This window comes from Podarcis vaucheri, assembly GCF_965113315.1.
Source record: "Podarcis vaucheri genome assembly, chromosome: 17".
NCBI classification, from domain to species: domain Eukaryota; kingdom Metazoa; phylum Chordata; class Lepidosauria; order Squamata; family Lacertidae; genus Podarcis; species Podarcis vaucheri.
This window is the reverse complement of record NC_138755.1, coordinates 13,477,426-13,494,922: the sequence shown is the minus strand read 5'-3', so window position 1 is coordinate 13,494,922 and position 17,497 is coordinate 13,477,426. Positions and strand designations below refer to the sequence as shown.

Below are 17,497 nucleotides of genomic sequence, written 5' to 3'. Positions count from 1 at the left end.
ACAACAGATGGCAAAGGTTTGCGCTAAAGACTAAACATTCACAAGTAATGGATTATCCAATTTTGCAGTTTGGTAATGATTACAAATCTTATCCAAGAGCATTTCTTACCTAAAAAATGGATTCTTTAAATCAAGGACATTGCCTGACTTAAAGCCCGTTTCATCCACTACAGCAACAATCTGGATGTCATAACTCTGCCTGTTGCATAAAAAAGAAATTCTGTTAAAAATCTAAAATCATGTCCATAACAAGTTTCGACGTTTCTGAAATAATACTAATACTCTCTTTTGCTTGTGTTTTTTCATGCATAATTGAAAGCACTAACTTGTAAGTTGATCAGCTGAACATAGGTGAATCAAAGCTTTACCCCATGAAAAAGTATTTAAAAGAGATGACACTGAGCACTGCTAGACTCCAACTAGTAGGTTTCAGTCACAAACCAGCAAATCCAGCCCAATTAAAGCTGATTTGATACACTTGCACAATGTACCCTCTTCCCCACAAATAGGACTTCCTCAGATAAATAATAATAATAATAATAATAATAATAATAATAATAATAATAATAACAACTGATTGGTTCCAAATTGGGAAAGGAGTACGGCAAGGCTGTATATTGTCTCCCTGCTTATTTAACTTATATGCAGAATTCATCATGCGAAAGGCTGGGCTGGATGAATCCCAAGCTGGAATTAAGATTGCCGGAAGAAATATCAACAACCTCAGATATGCAGATGACACAACCTTGATGGCAGAAAGTGAAGAGGAATTAAAGAACCTTTTAATGAGGGTGAAAGAGGAGAGCGCAAAATATGGTCTGAAGCTCAACATCAAAAAAACGAAGATCATGGCCACTGGGCCCATCACCTCCTGGCAAATAGATGGGGAAGAAATGGAGGCAGTGAGAGATTTTACTTTCTTGGGCTCCATAATCACTGCAGATGGTGACAGCAGTCACGAAATTAAAAGACGCCTGCTCCTTGGGAGAAAGGCGATGGCAAACCTAGACAACATCTTAAAAAGCAGAGACATCACCTTGCCAACAAAGGTCCGTATAGTAAAAGCCATGGTTTTCCCAGTAGTGATGTATGGAAGTGAGAGCTGGACCATAAAGAAGGCTGATCGCCGAAGAATTGATGCTTTTGAATTATGGTGCTGGAGGAGACTCTTGAGAGTCCCATGGACTGCAAGAAGATCAAACCTCTCCATTCTGAAGGAAATCAGCCCTGAGTGCTCACTGGAAGGACAGATCGTGAAGCTGAGGCTCCAATACTTTGGCCACCTCATGAGAAGAGAGGACTCCCTGGAAAAGACCCTGATGTTGGGAAAGATGGAGGGCACAAGGAGAAGGGGACGACAGAGAATGAGATGGTTGGATGGTGTTCTTGAAGCTACTAGCATGAGTTTGATCAAACTGCGGGAGGCAGTGGAGGACAGAAGTGCCTGGCGTGCTCTGGTCCATGGGGTCACGAAGAGTCGGACACGACTAAACGACTAAACAACAACAATTATTTATACTCCGCCCATATGGCTGGGTTTCCCCAGCCACTCTGGGCTGCTTCCAACACAATTTTAAAATAAAGTAATGCATCAAACATTAAAAGCTTCCCTAAACAGGGCTGCCTTCAGGTGTCTGGTGGTAGTTGTTCTCTTTGACATCTGATGGGAGGGCGTTCCACAGGGCGGGCGCCACTACCGAAAAGGCCCTCTGCCTGGTTCCCTGTAACCTCACTTCTTGCAGCAAGGGAACCGCCAGAAGGCCCTCGGCGCTGGACCTCAGCGTCCAGGCAGAACGATGGGGGTGGAGATGCTCCTTCAGGTATACTGGGCTGAGGCCGTTTAGGGCTTTCAAGGTCAGCACCAACACTTTGAATTGTGCCCGGAAAGGTACTGGGAGCCAATGTAGGTCTTTCAGGAACGGTGTTATATGGTCTTAGCAGCCACTCCCAGTCACCAGTCTAGCTGCCGCATTCTGGATTAGTTGTAGTTTCTGGGTCACCTTCAAAGGTAGCCCCACGTAGAGCGCATTGCAGTAGTCCAAGCGGGAGATAACTAGAGCATGCACCACTCTGGCAAGACAGTCTGCGGGCAGGGAGGGTCTCATCCTGCATACCAGATGGAGCTGGTAAACAGCTGCCTTGGACACAGAATTGACCTGTGCCTCCATGGACAACTATGAGTCCAAAACGACTCCCAGGCTGTGCACTTGGTCCTTCAGGGGCACAGTTACCCCATTCAGGACCAGGGAGTCCTCCACAGCAGCCCACCTCCTGTCCCCCAAGAACAGTACTTCTGTCTTGTCAGGATTCAACCTCAATCTGTTAGCCGCCATCCATCCTCCAAGGAAAGGGACAAGAAAAAAACAACTGTGTGATGTCAAATTGTCCAACCTCCCCATAAACAAATTAGGATGAGTGCTCAACAAACCATTTGGGGTTTATTGCAGGGGGGGGCACACAGTTTAGCAATGGGGGCTTGCAATAAAAGTGTGGGGGTTTTTTTGTTGCCCTACAGCATTAATAATAACGACAACAGGGTGTGTGTGTGAAGTGGGGCACCTCATCATCCTTGGTGTTCAAACTGTAGCATGACAAGCATACAGTGGTACCTCTGGTTAATTATTTAATTCGTTCCGGAGATCCGTTCTTAACCTGAAACTGTTCTTAACCTGAAGCACCACTTTAGCTAATGGGGCCTCCTGCTTCTGCCACGACGCCGGAGCCCGATTTCTGTTCTCATCCTAAAGCAAAGTTCTTAACCTGAAGCACTATTTCTGGGTTAGCGGAGTCTGTAACCTGAAGCGTATGTAACCCGAGGTACCACTGTATTCACAATGCTATCATCATTCATTTTACTACCTTTGAATTGATTCTAGGAGTTTTGTGGTAATTGGCTGTCCCTTTACACTGGAAAATAAAAAGTGGAACATGGATTTTTTAATCCTGCCCCCACCCCACCCCACCCTCCATTTTTCTGGACCATCACACTGTTGAGCTCTGCATTATTAATGTCTCTCGCTCTCTCTCCCATTATTACGTTTTGGTCTTTCAAGAGTTGGAAACCAGGCCCTGCCTCTGAGCCTCAGACTGAGACGTTGCAGAAACAACAACCCTATCAAGGATCCGTGAAATTTTGTTTTCTTGTATTTTGTTTTGGATGAAACATAGGCCAAAAGTCCTGCTAGTTTTTCTCTTAATCTGCGGCGTCCGTGTGCTCGTTTCCTCTGGATCAGGTTTGCAGGCGGCAGCGAGGCAGCCAAGATGCCCGGCCTTTAATGAAGGCTTTGGCAACTGCATTTCATTGCTATAGAGACGGTGTTGTAAACAAGGGGGATTACAATAGCAATTGTGGCATGGTGCGATGGAAAACGCTGCTGTCGCTTCTCTCAACTCTGCAAGTAATTGATATACTTCACCTTTGAAGAGCAGGTATTGTAATACGAGCGAGAGGGCTTCTTTATGGGAAAGCTATTAACCAGAAAACGGAAAAGTCACGTGTGGGGCACTTGCTGTCGATACAAATGAAGTATTTTGATGGCATCACTGGCGCCTCTGATTTGGGCACTTCTGGAGAAGCTTGTGAAAATAAAAAGGCAAGGATGCTTTGCTTCCCATTGCAGACAGACGTTTCTAAGAAGATGATAGTGCCATTTCATACTGTATTGTAAGTGGCCTATGGTGCCCATTCTGGGCACAAAGGGGAGGGGAAATTGACTGAGATGCGCACACATGCAAACTAGCTATGTTGCATGCACAAGGGTTGCCATGGCAATAAGACCCAGCTGTATCCTACCTTTCTGAGTTGCAAGCTCCCCAAAGCCCCATGAAGAAGCAGGAGGAGAACTATCAGGGAGAAGTTTTGTATTCTCATTTGGCTTGGCATTTTGCATTTGTCCTTTACCTGCTCTAGGCTCAACCCATGATCTTTTCTGGGTTCTGTGGGAAATTTCCTTCCATTTGGGGCATTGGACCTACAAGGAGAAGCTGCTAGAGTCTACACATCACAATGCCATGGTGGGAAGGGTTGGGCTTTAGAAAGCCTTATGAGCATAGGCGCCGACTCCATGGGGCTTGAGGGGGCCCGAGCCCCCTCAAAAATTCGTTTGGGGGGGCTCCGCCCCCCCAATAATCTCCGGCGCCCCTCCAGCAGAGCGCCATCGCTGCCCCTCCCCCAGCCCAAAATGCACAGGGTCGGGCTGCCTGCATGCCTCCTGCCCTCCCTCCCGAGCAAAAGCTCCACCCAATTTCCTTTGGAGCTGATTAATAGGTGCAGCACACTCTCCCCTATTCGCTCACGAGGAGGCGGCGCCACTTTATTTGCATATTCATGAGCTTATTTATTATTCATAAGCTTTCCCGGGCCCCTCCAATATTTTTTATAAGTCCGCGTCCCTGCTTATGAGGAACAGTGGAAGGAAGAATTGATGCTTTTGAATTATGGTGCTGGAGGAGACTCTTGAGAGTCCCATGGACTGCAAGAAGATCAAACCTCTCCATTCTTAAGGAAATCAGCCCTGAGTGCTCACTGGAAGGACAGAGCCTGAAGCTGAGACTCCAATACTTTGGCCACTTCATGAGAAGAGAAGACTCCCTGGAAAAGATCCTGATGTTGGGAAAGATGGAGGGCACAAGAAGAAGGGGATGACAGAGGACGAGATGGCTGGACAGTGTTCTCGAAGCTACCAACATGAGTTTGACCAAACTGCGGGAGGCAGTGGAAGACAGAAGTGCCTGACGTGCTCTGGTCCATAGGGTCACGAAGAGTCGGACACGACTAAACGACTAAACAACAACAATAAGCCTGGAAAAGAGGAGATATCTCAAGGGATGTCACATGGAAGACGGAACAAGCTTGTTTCCTCCTGCTCTGGAGGGTGGGACTCAAACCAAGAAAGAAGACTCAGACTCAACATCAAGAAGAACTTTCTAACAGTAAGAGCTGTTTGGCAGTGGAAGAGACTTCCTTCCTTGGAGGCCTTTAAACAGAGGTTGGGTGGCCCTCTGTCATGGATGCTTCAGCAGGGATGATTCCTGCATCACAGGGGGTTAAACTAGATGACCCTTGTAGTCACTTCCAACTCTGCAATTCTATGAGTCTAACAAAAATTATTAAATTTGACTATTCAGTCTTAAACAAGACCCAGCAGGTGAATATTATTATGTGCAGTGCATTTCTGCAGGTAATTCAGTGATTGGGCTGAGGACACCTTTTCCGCCACAGCCCAATTGGCCGAGCTTCTTCCTGGTGACTTTGCCATGTTGAAGGTGACAGGAAGTAACCAAGATTATCCCATGAGGAATAATTAAAGTGCCTGCAGACTGTGAAGAATAGTTGGATGGAATAAGAAAGTAAATATTCCGGGAAATGATATATAATGAGATGAAATATATGTTGAAATATACATTTTTTTAAAAAAACCAGAAGCATTTTTACTTGGTATTATAAATGAGAAAATGAGACAGGATGTTAAATTGTTTTTATATACAACAACAGCGGTAAGAGTATTGTTGGCCCAGAAATGGAAGCAAAAAGAAACACCGACAAAAGAAGAATGGCAGACAAAATTAATGGACTATGCAGAATTGGACAAAATGACAGGAAGGATTCGAAACCTGCGGGACCAGAGATTTACAGACAATTGGAAGAAGTACCGTATATGAATTATTTGAAGAGGAACTGTAATCAACAAATTACGTTAGTAGGACTACAAGAAGTTTTGTAAGGAGAAATATATGAAATATTGCAAAGAAGAGAAAGAAGAGAGATATTAGTTATGAGATTTAAATGTAATAGTGAAAGAAAGAAATGTAAATTAATTGAAAAGATTGGAAAATTTTCAGATGTGATTGATGGAAGTAAAAAAAATTGTATAAGATATAAAAGTATGTTTAATAATTGTTGTAAGTGATATGTTAAAAAACTAATAAAAATTATATATATATATAAAAGGAATATAGAAAGAACTCCTGACGCAAGGACTTCCGATAGCGGACACTCAAGCCTGAGAGGGAGGCATGCTGATTGCTGTAAGATTCCCCTGCCCCCTCTCTTTTAATCTACATTAACTCCAGCTTCTCATCTCATTTCTAGACAGTTAAATTTTGCCCCGGTGTGTCATTCTGCAGAGGAAATACCACAGGAACCCTGAGAACCCTCTTTTCCAACATCCACCTAGTACACATGTTTAGGCTGGTGACCTGTAAACAGAGCAGCAGTCTTAAAAGAGGGATTAGAAATTGACCTCCCTGCTTTAATCCGGCTCTCAAGTACCAACAACAAATGTTAAAAGCCACCAAGGATTTATCATCGGCTGAAAAATAGGAGGTCACAGAGCATTTCATATACATTCACCTCTTTGCACAGCAAGACTGAGACTGGGCAGATGTGTATGTTACTCTGATGAGTGTTTATTGCCTATTTAAAATCATTACATTGAAGCAGCTTCAAAGAAAAGGAAATCTTGCTCTTTCTCATTATATCCCCTACAGCACAAATCAATATTGCTGTGCTAAATTTAGGAGCAAGTACCTTGCTAATAGCAGCAAAACATCAGATCTCTGAAGGAAATTCACTTGGCACAACTGCTAAGACTGACCATTTTTTTATGTTGTCTTTGTGATACTTGAACATACAAATGGATTTTCGGCACTGCGGTTTGTGATGCAAAGCATATTTTGTATTGCGGCTTCTGTTCATTAACACAAATCTGCAGATGTTTCACATAATTAATTTTTAGTAATCTTCCCCCACACAGAGCTTCGGAAACTCTTTCGCCAGCAAAGCGATTTGCCTGTGCTTTGCTACTTACCGCTTATTTGCCACGAACAGGACTTTCCCTGAAAGAGTTTCCCCTTCTTTGGCAAAGAGAGGAGTTTGGAGAAGGCAGCGGACTTGATACCAGTGAGTCAGAGGCTCCGTGGGGGCAGTCGAGAGCCAAACAGTCACCCTTGAAAGAAGAAACCCAGTAAATACGCAAACATTTATTTATGCATTGAATTTCTATCTGAAGATCACAGGGCCATTTGCAACACGAAAGCACAAAATGAGAACACGAAGTACACAATAAAACGGAAACAGAAATAAACCAATCGCCCCTACCTCCCACAAGCCCATTTAAAAGGCCATAGGTATTTTACTCATTTATTAAATTTGCATCAAGAAGGCAGACCTAGTACATCTGCAAAACGGCTTCTGAGACCAAGACAAAGGTGCTCACATCCCAAATTCTTGGTCCATGAACACAGCAGCTTCTCTTCATGGATGGAGAGATGCACTCAGAGAAGGCTGTGGAAAAAACCCTTTTAGGAGCACAACTCTCTTCTGTGCACAAAGCAAAAAGTTTAAGGATTCAAGCCAATTTTATTCTCCCAGGCTTCTGCAAACTTCAGCTGAATCTGGTTTTATTCAGCTCCATGGATGTTCATGTGCTTTACTGCTTCTGCTGTTTTAATTTAAATGGCACCGCCCCCCATTTTTGACACATTGTTTTAATTATTTTAATTGGTGGCCACAATGAGAGCCTATGGCTGAAAGGCAGGATGTAATTTAAAAACCCAAAAGGCCAGTCTTATGCATTGCAGTTCTGACTACATGATATGGGCAGGGTTGAAAAAACCATCACCCAGGCTGCTCATCTGTGTGGTGAAGCTGGAGATGGCCTTTTATTACTGGTTTGTTTTTGAGGTGCTATATGATGAGTTATGGGACGCGGGTGGCGCTGTGGGTTAAACCACAGAGACTAGGACATGCCGATCAGAAGGTCGGCGGTTCGAATCCCAGTGATGGGGTGAGCTTCCGTTGCTCGGTCCCTGCTCCTGCCAACCTAGCAGTTCGAAAGCATGTCAAAGTGCAAGTAGATAAATAGGGGAGGTAAATGGCGTTTCCGTGCGCTGCTCTGGTTCGCCATAAGCGGCTTAGTCATGCTGGCCACATGACCCGGAAGCTGTACGCCGGCTCCCTCAGCCAATAAAGCGAGATGAGCGCCGCAACCCCAGAGTCGGCCACGACTGGACCTAATGGTCAGGGGTCCCTTTACCTATGATGAGTTACCACATCACGTTCACACATTCAAGTGACAAAAACCCAACACATGAGTGGCTTTTTCATGCAAAGTCTGTTTTCTCCAGATGGGCCCTCCTACAAAAATAACATGGTGAGATCCCTTCATGAGAATCTGACTATCTCTACAACAAAGATGTATAAAATGAACTTGTTCCTCCATGTAACAGGCAAGAGAAGAACTTGAGCACGGTTCTGAATTTGGCCAAATTAAAAGGGTCATTTCCCTTTAAAGTGAAGTTCCAAGGTAACTTTTGGGAGCGAGGAAGAAGAATACGTACAGTGAGCCGACAAATGCCACATCAAACCAGAAGGCCAAACCATGGATTAGCCCAGACTGCATCATTTGGAAAACAAAGGGGATTTCCACTCTGTAGAAGAAGAAAATTGCCAGTGTGGCATTTGAAATCCATGGTTAAAAATTACAAATATCACCATTCATTTAGTCACTGGTCCGCTAAGCACAAAACGTTTACCAGAAATAAAATAGAATGGATTTTTATCCAAGATAATTTATTATAACAAAATCTACCTATGTACGCAATTATTATACAGTGGTACCTTGGGTTAGGTACTTAATTCGTTCCAGAGGTCCTTACTTAACCTGAAACTGTTCTTAACCTGAAGCACCACTTTAGCTAATGGGGCCTCCTGCTGCTGCCGCGCCGCCGGAGCACGATTTCTGTTCTCATCCTGAAGCAAAGTTCTTAACCTGAAGCACTATTTCTGGGTTAGCAGAGTCTGTAACCTGAAGCGTATGTAAACTGAAGCGTATGTAACCCGAGGTACCACTGTACCTTGTACAGTAAACATGATCCGTGCGGGAGGCACGTTCGCAACCCGCAGTGCCACATCTGCGCAGGTCGCGATTCGGGGCTTCTGCACATGTGCATAGCGCAATTTAATGCTTTTGCGCATGCGCCGAAACCCGGAAGTAACCCAAAAACATGCAACCTGAAGTGTCGGCAACCCGAGGTATGACTGTATTTCATTTTATTTACTAGGGTTATCTTGACAGGTGTCATTACTCTTAAAACAACAAAAACTTCACACCAAGTTATATTTTACCCTAAATATTGTGCTTAGTCGACTGAGGCAATTTGCAAGGCTAAAATGCCACTAAGGATTAGAGGCTTAAAATACCCTGAATGGGATCCACACACATGCTGTGAAGTCCCTCGCTTGCTTGTAAGCGGAAAAGTGTAGAAAGAAACAATTATTTGACATGGAAAGGCAGGACTCTTCCCAGACACTTACCTATGCAAATCTTCCTCTTCTGCGTCTGTAAAATTGACTGTGTACTTCACTGTCCGGGCCATTAAAATTCTGATGTCAAATGTATCCTGAGGGTTGAAGAGGAGAAAAAGAGAGAATCAGACCCCTGCTCTCCTCTAGCGCTGCAGGCTTACAAAACAGAAAATTCCTTCTCCCACAATAATATACCTTCTCTTGGTCCCTTTGATATGCTATTTTAGTAGTTCCTCTCTCTGTTAAAAGAAATATGCACCTCATACACATTGCTTATATCTGGAACCCTGAGGGATTTCTATACAGTGGTGCCTCGCAAGACGAAATTAATTCGTTCTGCGAGTTTTTTCGTCTTGCGAGTTTTTTCGTCTTGCGAAGCACGGTTTCCCAGTGGCGTAGCGTGGGGGGTGCAGGGGGGGCGGGCTGCACTGGGCGCAACATCTGGGGGTTAGGGTTAGGGGGCGCAAATCCACGGGTTAGGGGGCGCAAATCCACGGGTTAGGGGGCGCAAATTACTTGCCTTGCCCCGGGTGCTGACAACCCACGCTACGCCACTGCGGTTTCCCATAGGGTATTAACGGTTTTAAGAAAAAGGAAACAAACTTGCAAGACGTTTTCGTTTTTCGTCTTGCAAAGCAAGCCCATAGGGAAATTTATCTTGCAAAGCAACTCAAAAAATGAAAAACTCTTTCGTCTTGCGCGTTTTTCGTCTTGTGAGGCATTCGTCTTGCGAGGTACCACTGTATCAAGAGGCATTTCTGACCTTCATACCACCCCCAGTTAATGTTTTAGTAAAGCCAGTGCTTTTTTTTCTGGGGGGACGCATACCCCTAAACACTTTGTGAATCTTTGTACTTTTGTCCATTTACTGTATTTATTTCCCCTGATTTGAACTATGAAATGGTGATTTTCTTGCGTCAAAATGAGAGTACCCCTAAACATTTTAAAGGGAAAAAAGCACGGAGTAATGCAGTACCGATTCTATCAGGGAGAGACAACATGGTGCCTGCCAGATGTTGTTGGGGCTCCCATCATCCCTGACTCCTGGTCCTCCTGACTGGGGTTGATGGGAGTGGAGTCCGGCAACACAGGAAGGCATCCCACTGGCTGCCCAGTTAAAGCTGGGAAGCCATGAATTTAAATTTCCTTCCTTGCACTTACAAGCAACCCACAAAACCTGCTCATGGTTATGCACCAGTCAATGGAATAATATTTGCCTCAGAACAACTCCAAACAGACTTTTACATTTCCGTTTGCTCAGATGCTCTCAGAAAAAATGACTGTGATCAAAAGAATTACCAGCTAATTCATGGGTAGGCAAACCAAGGCCTGGGGGCTGGATGCGGCCCAATCACTTTCTAAATCCAGCCTGTGGATGGTCTGGGAATCAGCGTGTTTTTACATGAGTAGAATGTGTGCTTTTCTTTAAAATGCATCTCTGGGTTATTTGTGGGGCATAGGAATTGGTTCATTATTCCTTTTTTAAAAATATAGTCCGGCCCCCCACAAAGTCTGAGGGACAGTGGAACGGCCCCCTGCTGAAAAAGTTTGCTGACCCCTGAGAATTATAAGGTGTGACCCATTCGCTGATGTTGACCTTAAGGGAAAGCAAAGCAAGAACAAACACATGTGACATGCGGCTCTGTTCCACATGGATGCCACCTCTGTTCTATAACATTATTGCTCCTGCTATTGCTATTATTATGAGCTGCCAGGGACTGGCTGGATGAGGAAGAATGGTGGCCGTCTCCCACCCAAGAGCCCCCCAGGGAGGACACAGAAGAAGACGACTTCGACCTCAGGATGTGGTCGTGGGACACTGAAGAGCAGTCTGGGGAAGGGAGAAGAATAAGAAGAAGAGTTTGGATTTGATATCCCGCTTTATCACTACCCTAAGGAGTCTCAAAGTGGCTAACATTCTCCTTTCCCTTCCTCCCCCACAACAAACACTCTGTGAGGTGAGTGGGGCTGAGAGACTTCAGAGAAGGGTGACTGGCCCAAGGTCACCCACCAGCTGCATGTGGAGGAGCAGGGAAGCGAACCCGGTTCACCAGATTACGAGACTACCGCTCTTAACCACTACACCACATTGGCTCTTGGGGAGGAGCTGGAAGACGGGTGACAAGAGAGGGAGATCCTTCCAGGACAGGGCTAGAGGTTGAGAGTCACAGTGTGAGCGCAGACTCAGGCAGAGAGGAGCCAGAGGTTGCCCTGCTATCCTGCAGTAGGACAGTCCCAGTCGAGGAGAGTCCTGCACGTTGCTGAACAGCGGGCAAGACAAGCCCAGAGGAGGAGCTCGCCCTTCAACGCAGCCTTTGTCTGCTGGGGAGGGATCTGGAGTAAGATCAACTGGAAGGGGAGGGGGGCAGTGGTCCATTTCAGCCATAACTCAAGCTGAACGAGTTGAGCCTAAGTAACTCTGCTGCACTGGTATTTTCTATTAAGAAAAAGCTAATTGCCTTCCGTGCCTCACAGTCTTTCTTGCCCTGTGGTCAACCTGGGCTCACCTGACAGCTCCTTGACTCTTGAAAGTCCTTCATTGGCTCCCAGTACGTTTCCAAGCACCATTCAAAGTGTTGGTGCTGACCCTGAAAGCCCTAAACGGCCTCAGCCCAGTAGACCCGAAGGAGCATCTCCACCCCCATCGTTCTGCCCGGACACTGAGGTCCAGCACCGAGGGCCTTCTGGCGGTTCCCTCACTGTGAGAAGCAAAGTTACAGGGAACCAGGCAGAGGGCCTCCTCAGTGGTGGCACCTGCCTTGTGGAACGCCCTCCCATCAGATGTCAAAGAAATAAACTATGTGACGTTTAGAAGATATCTGAAGGCAGCCAAGAAGGCAAGAAGATATCTGAAGGCAAGTTTTTAATGACTGATGTTTTAATGTATTTTTAATCTCCTGTTGGAAGCCACCCAGAGTGGCTGGGGAAACCCAGCCAGATGGGCAGGGTATGTATGTATGTATAAATAAATTATTATTATTATTATTATTATTATTATTATTATTATTATTATTATTATTATTATTATTAACATTAACCCACGTGTCACCCCAGGTCCCAGGGCAGAGTATAATCCAACATTACAACACACAAACAGTTTAAAACAACTTACAATTACAGAAGTAAGCTGGGTTCTACAAATATACGCCCCTAGTGTCAAAAGCCTGGGCGAAGAGGTGTCCCTTCCACATTCACCAGATGCTACGTAATGAAGGGGCCAGATGTACCTCCGTGGGGAGGCAGTTCTGCAACTTAGGGACCCCCCCCAGCCCCCAGCCCCCAGCCCCTGAGCTCCTGAAGGTGAAGGAGGAAGGCAAAGGAAAAAGCGAGAAAATAAAAAACGACTTACTACAATAGGTTGCCTAAAGTATTCATCTACAGCTGCATTGCGGAGACTGGACAGATTGACTCCATAAAAACACTGCTGGTACCTAGAAGAAAGAATGCAGTTGTAAAGAAAAGAAAAGAAAATTGTACAAAGAAATCTCTATAAGCTGCATGTAACAGCCACAGATCCATGCACATTCTTCAAACCACCTATGAAGCCTGATCAAAGCCTATTTTTTGATATGCAAAGATACTGTCTTTCCATTCAGCTAACCTCTTCAAAAAGCATGCAGCGTGTGGGTTATTCATTGTGTCCTGGATTAATGAGCTCAGCAAACAACGGTGAGATATTGCTGCTTAATTCTCCCAAGGAAGAGCCCTCCGTTGGCGCCTCTTTCAAGTTTCAATGTACTGGAAGTCTTTGAAAAACTAACGCCCCACGTGAGGGCAGCACACACTGCTGATGAAACCCAACAGACCACAGAACTCCCCTCCATTGTCACTATCATACAACTATTTCCCAAGGCCCTGAGAGGGACCAGTTTTTGAGGCCCAACTAACTTCAACCAGGAACTGACGACCGAGAGGAAGAACTTGAAATTTACGTGCATTCATCAGCCGTAAGCAACACAACAGCAAATGCACTTTTCTCAGGCGCAAGTGTCATCCAGATGTAAAGCTCATGTTTCGAAGCAAACTCTGATTTAAAGAAGGGGCCGGGAGCTCCGAAATTGGAGCCCTGACTGAAAGGCTGCTGAGCAATGGAAGGCGGGTTAAGCCAGGGGTCTTGGAAGGTCCCGCAATGGACCCTTGCCCCTCTTGGCTTATAAAATTCAGCAGAGAGACAACGTCTGCCTGGGCAAAGGAGGCGGTTGTCAGGGAACTGCCATCGGCGAGAGGGGCGAGAGGGGAAAAGCCAGATGGATTACAGAGAGCCCCCAAAGATTGTGGGAAGCAGCTCCTCCTCAGCGGAGGAGAGTAACCACGCCTCCATTGGAGAGGAGCTTCAGCGCTCGGAGGAGGCGAGGCGGCGCCAGGACACCTTGCCTGGGCAAAGTGGGGAGGAGAAAGGTCCTCCATTACCCACGCCCTCCTTGCGCAGTAAGCTTTCAAGCCGAGAGGGGAGGCGCAGACTCGGCGTCAAGAAACTACTCTGCTGGGGAAGGTTTAAGGACCGCCCACTCTCAGATTCTGCCAGTGAATGAGCCAGTCATGGGAGAGTGGCGCTCTGCACAGATAAAGTTTATTTTGGCATCAAAAGCAAGGCTTCACAGCCAGCAGGGAGACATTTGCCTGCTTGCTCTCGAGCAACCCCTTGGAACCCTAACAGTGGTCGATGCCCTTTTACAAGAGGGGGAGCTTCCTACCTGTTTGAAGGGGGTAGCGATAAGACCACTCCTTAAGAAACACCCTCTAGACAGTATTCTGAGAATCTATGCAACTACCAACCATTGCCAAACTCCCTTTTGGGGCAAGGTGTTTATGCTGCTGGTTGTTGATCAACTGCATGCAAAGCAACCCAGACCCGGCGCTTTTCACCAGAGACCCTTCTCAGTGTCCCCCCCCCCCCGAGAGGACGGCAACCCGAGAACAGACCTTTTCTGTGGTGGCTCCCTGTTTGTGGAATGCTCTTGCCGTGTCTTTAGGTGCCACGTGGAAAATTCCTCTTTACTCAGGCCTTTGGCTATTAAACAGTCTGTGTCATTTTAAACGTGGAAGGATTGTGATCATGAAATTTTCTGTGATTGCTCTGTTGTTGTTGTTATGCCATGTAAATCATGTTTTTAATGTTGTACACCGCCCTGGGATCCTTGGTTAAAGGGCAGTATATAGATTGCACAAATAATAATAATAACACAGTGGTACCTCGGGTTAAGTACTTAATTCGTTCCGGAAGTCCGTATTTAACCTGAAACTGTTCTTAACCTGAAGCACCACTTAACTAATGGGGTCTCCTACTGCTGCCGCGCCGCCGGAGCACGATTTCTGTTCTCATCCTGAAGCAAAGTTCTTAACCTGAAGCACTATTTCTGGATTAGCGGAGTCTATAACCTGAAGCGTATGTAACCTGAAGCGTATGTAACCTGACGCGTATGTAACCTGACATACCACTGTAATAATAATAATAGCTACTTGTTATGTACTGAAGTTCTCACCCTGGGCCAGCAGGGGGATACTGTAGATAGTTATGCAAATAAGGGATCGAAAGTGACGTTCAGTGATTGGATAGTTTTAGAAAGTTGTTACATTTACGTTGTACTGGAGCTCTATATAAGCTGGCTGACTGAACCCTTCAGTTCAGTTCTGCCCAGGCCTGTGAATAAACAAGAGCTGTTGAAGAATCACTGTGCCGTCTGATATGTTCACCCACAACTTAACACTACTGATGTATATCACACAGCTAAGAAGGATTTAAAGGGAGCTGTTTGTGCCATAAGAATCCAAAATACAAAAAAGGGAAAAACACAGCCTAAGCCTGGTTTGGAGAACCTGCCATTCTTGCCTTTGTGTCGCGAGGCCTGAAGTGATGTGGTGGCAGAGAGAGAGATGCTGCGTGAAAGACAGCAAAAGCACATGGTAGCATCATCCTTCAGTGCTGGCAAACACTTGGTCGCTGGTCCCTGACGGACTTTCAGGGGCAAAGGAAAGGGCAAAAGGTTCCCCACTCCCGCTGGCCTTGGCCGCTTTTCCACAGTCAAATCAAGCAGCAAACACCCGGTCAAACATACTTCAAGACGCAAGTCAAACGCATGCCAGACATTCTACCAGGCAGCGCATGAAGGATGTCCCTCCTTTTCCCAACACAGAAATTATATCCAGAAAGGAAAGGAGAGCAGCTCTTAGAACACATCTAAGACAACATTCTTGTCTTCAAAACAGAACTGACCACTCGTGGGATTGAAAAGCTGACGCCTTGGACATTTACAGTCACTACTCAGTGCAAAAGAGCAGAATATACAGAGCTGCCAAGTGACAGGAGTCATCACTGAACAGCCCTATGATGTCTGGAGAAATATTTAACTCAAATGTGATTGAATCTGATCTCTATTGTCTTCAATGGATAAGAAATTATAACATACCTGGGATTTGAAAAACAAAACAAACCCCCCATTGGGGTAAACAAATGTTGCTGTGGAGATCACCAGGAGTGCAAATTCACCATGTGGTGTTGCAGTGGCACCACTTTTTGAAAGATTTAGCAAAAGTTTGTACAACATCTAGCTCTGTCCCAAACCTGGGAAAATGGAGCAGTATGGCTAAAATCAGGTGAAACTCGATACACTCCATAGAATCTTAGAATCACAGAACCACAGAGTTGGAAGGGACCCCAACGGTCATCTATTCCAACCCCCTGCGATGAATGCATCTTAACTAAAGCATCCATGACAGATGGCCATCCAAACCTCAGAATTAATAGCTAAGGAGGTTTCAGGAGCCTTTATTTACATCAGGCCATTCTCCTTTGTCATGTTCATCTGGTTCAGGGAGAAAATCTGCAAAAAACCACGATTTTCCTGCAAACCCACATTTTCTACATTTCAGTTTGGTACCTCTCCTGCAAATTGTCCAAATCTCATTCTGACCTCGTAACGAGACACGTAGATAGTATCATGGCTTTCATTGGCTTTCTGAAAACGAATGGAGTAAGGGCTTTCTGACTTTGTTTCTTTGCTAATAAAATACATGTCTCATTACTCTCTGGTAGCTACAAATGCCTAAGACAGTGAACCCTCGTGTAACGTAATCTCCGGGTTGCAAAGGTGGCAACCCTGGAAGTAGGTTTGCCACTCGTGCATGCACAGAAGTGCTCTGTGGCGCTGCACGCATGCGCAGAAGCAGTCCTCCGGTTATGAAATTTTCAGGATATGGCCAGGCCTCTGGAACGGATCCTGTTCGTAACCAGAAGTACCACTGTACTGTACTTCAATGTAAGTTACTTTCCTTAAGGGCAGGAGTAAGAAGATTTCATCCCTGCCAGTACAGTGGTACCTCTGGTTAATTATTTAATTCGTTCCGGAGGTCCGTACTTAACCTGAAACTGTTCTTAACCTGAAGCACCACTTTAGCTAATGGGGCCTCCTGCTGCTGCTGTGCTGCCGGAGCACAATTTCTGTTCTCATCCTGAAGCAAAGTTCTTAACCTGAAGCACTATTTCTGGGTTAGCGGAGACTGTAACCTGAAGCGTATGTAACCTGAAGTGTATGTAACCTGAGGTACCACTGCAGGCAAAACCAATGGTGAAGTCTCTCTCACTTTCTTACAAAATCTTTACTTGTTTAAAAATAACCCTGAGAAATCCAAGTCTCACATTTCCTCCAGCTGAAGACCCAAAGGCCACAAGACGGCACAATGCAATGATACTACCAGAGAGGCTTCTAACCTGCCAAAGCTTACAATGAAACTGTTGTGCTTCTGCCTGAGACTGCTCATTAGGATTACGAAGCATGAACTATCCCTATGCAACAAATATCTGAGTTGCTTATTTGGCTTGCTGGGACACAGAAACGGTGCACACACAAAACGACAAAATGATGGGCTGGCACCATTCCATTTCAGCTTATCTTTGTTATTACAGGAACTGGAAATAGAAAGAATGATAAAGATGGAGAAAAACAGCTCATACGGAAGACAAGTTTTGCAAACCCACCAGTGCAGAAAGCAAGCTTTGAGCATAAATAAGTCTAAGTTGGGTCTATGAAGGGGCAGCCACATGGTGGTGCTGAAACCAACAGATGCCGGTTCAGTTCCACAAACAACGCATCCTCCAGCGGTTTGTGTCCTCTTCTGCCAGTGAACACAGCAATTGGCACCCAAGGCCGATGCAAACGCTAAGTGCCAATGGCTTCCTCCTTCCACAAGGAA

The 17,497-nt window shown here is 45.5% G+C and overlaps 1 protein-coding gene across 4 annotated transcripts in view; it reads right to left on the bottom strand.

Moving 5' to 3' along the window:
* Positions 1-17,497, bottom strand: part of LOC309521893 (histone-arginine methyltransferase CARM1-like) — a gene marked incomplete at its 3' end in the record, with an annotated part of 59,176 nt that overhangs the window by 1,596 nt on the left and 40,083 nt on the right. For 2 of the 4 annotated variants that reach the window (XM_082205012.1, XM_082205014.1), the window contains exons 8-12: positions 12,657-12,738; positions 9,317-9,402; positions 8,341-8,430; positions 6,810-6,947; positions 110-199 (exon numbers count right to left, since the gene is read on the bottom strand). In XM_082205012.1, the coding sequence (XP_082061138.1) occupies positions 110-199; positions 6,810-6,947; positions 8,341-8,430; positions 9,317-9,402; positions 12,657-12,738 (486 nt within the window). Of the gene's footprint in view, positions 1-105; positions 200-6,809; positions 6,948-8,340; positions 8,431-9,316; positions 9,403-12,656; positions 12,739-17,497 lie in introns of those variants that run through there. The other 2 variants (XM_082205013.1, XM_082205015.1) reach the window with 1 other exon arrangement.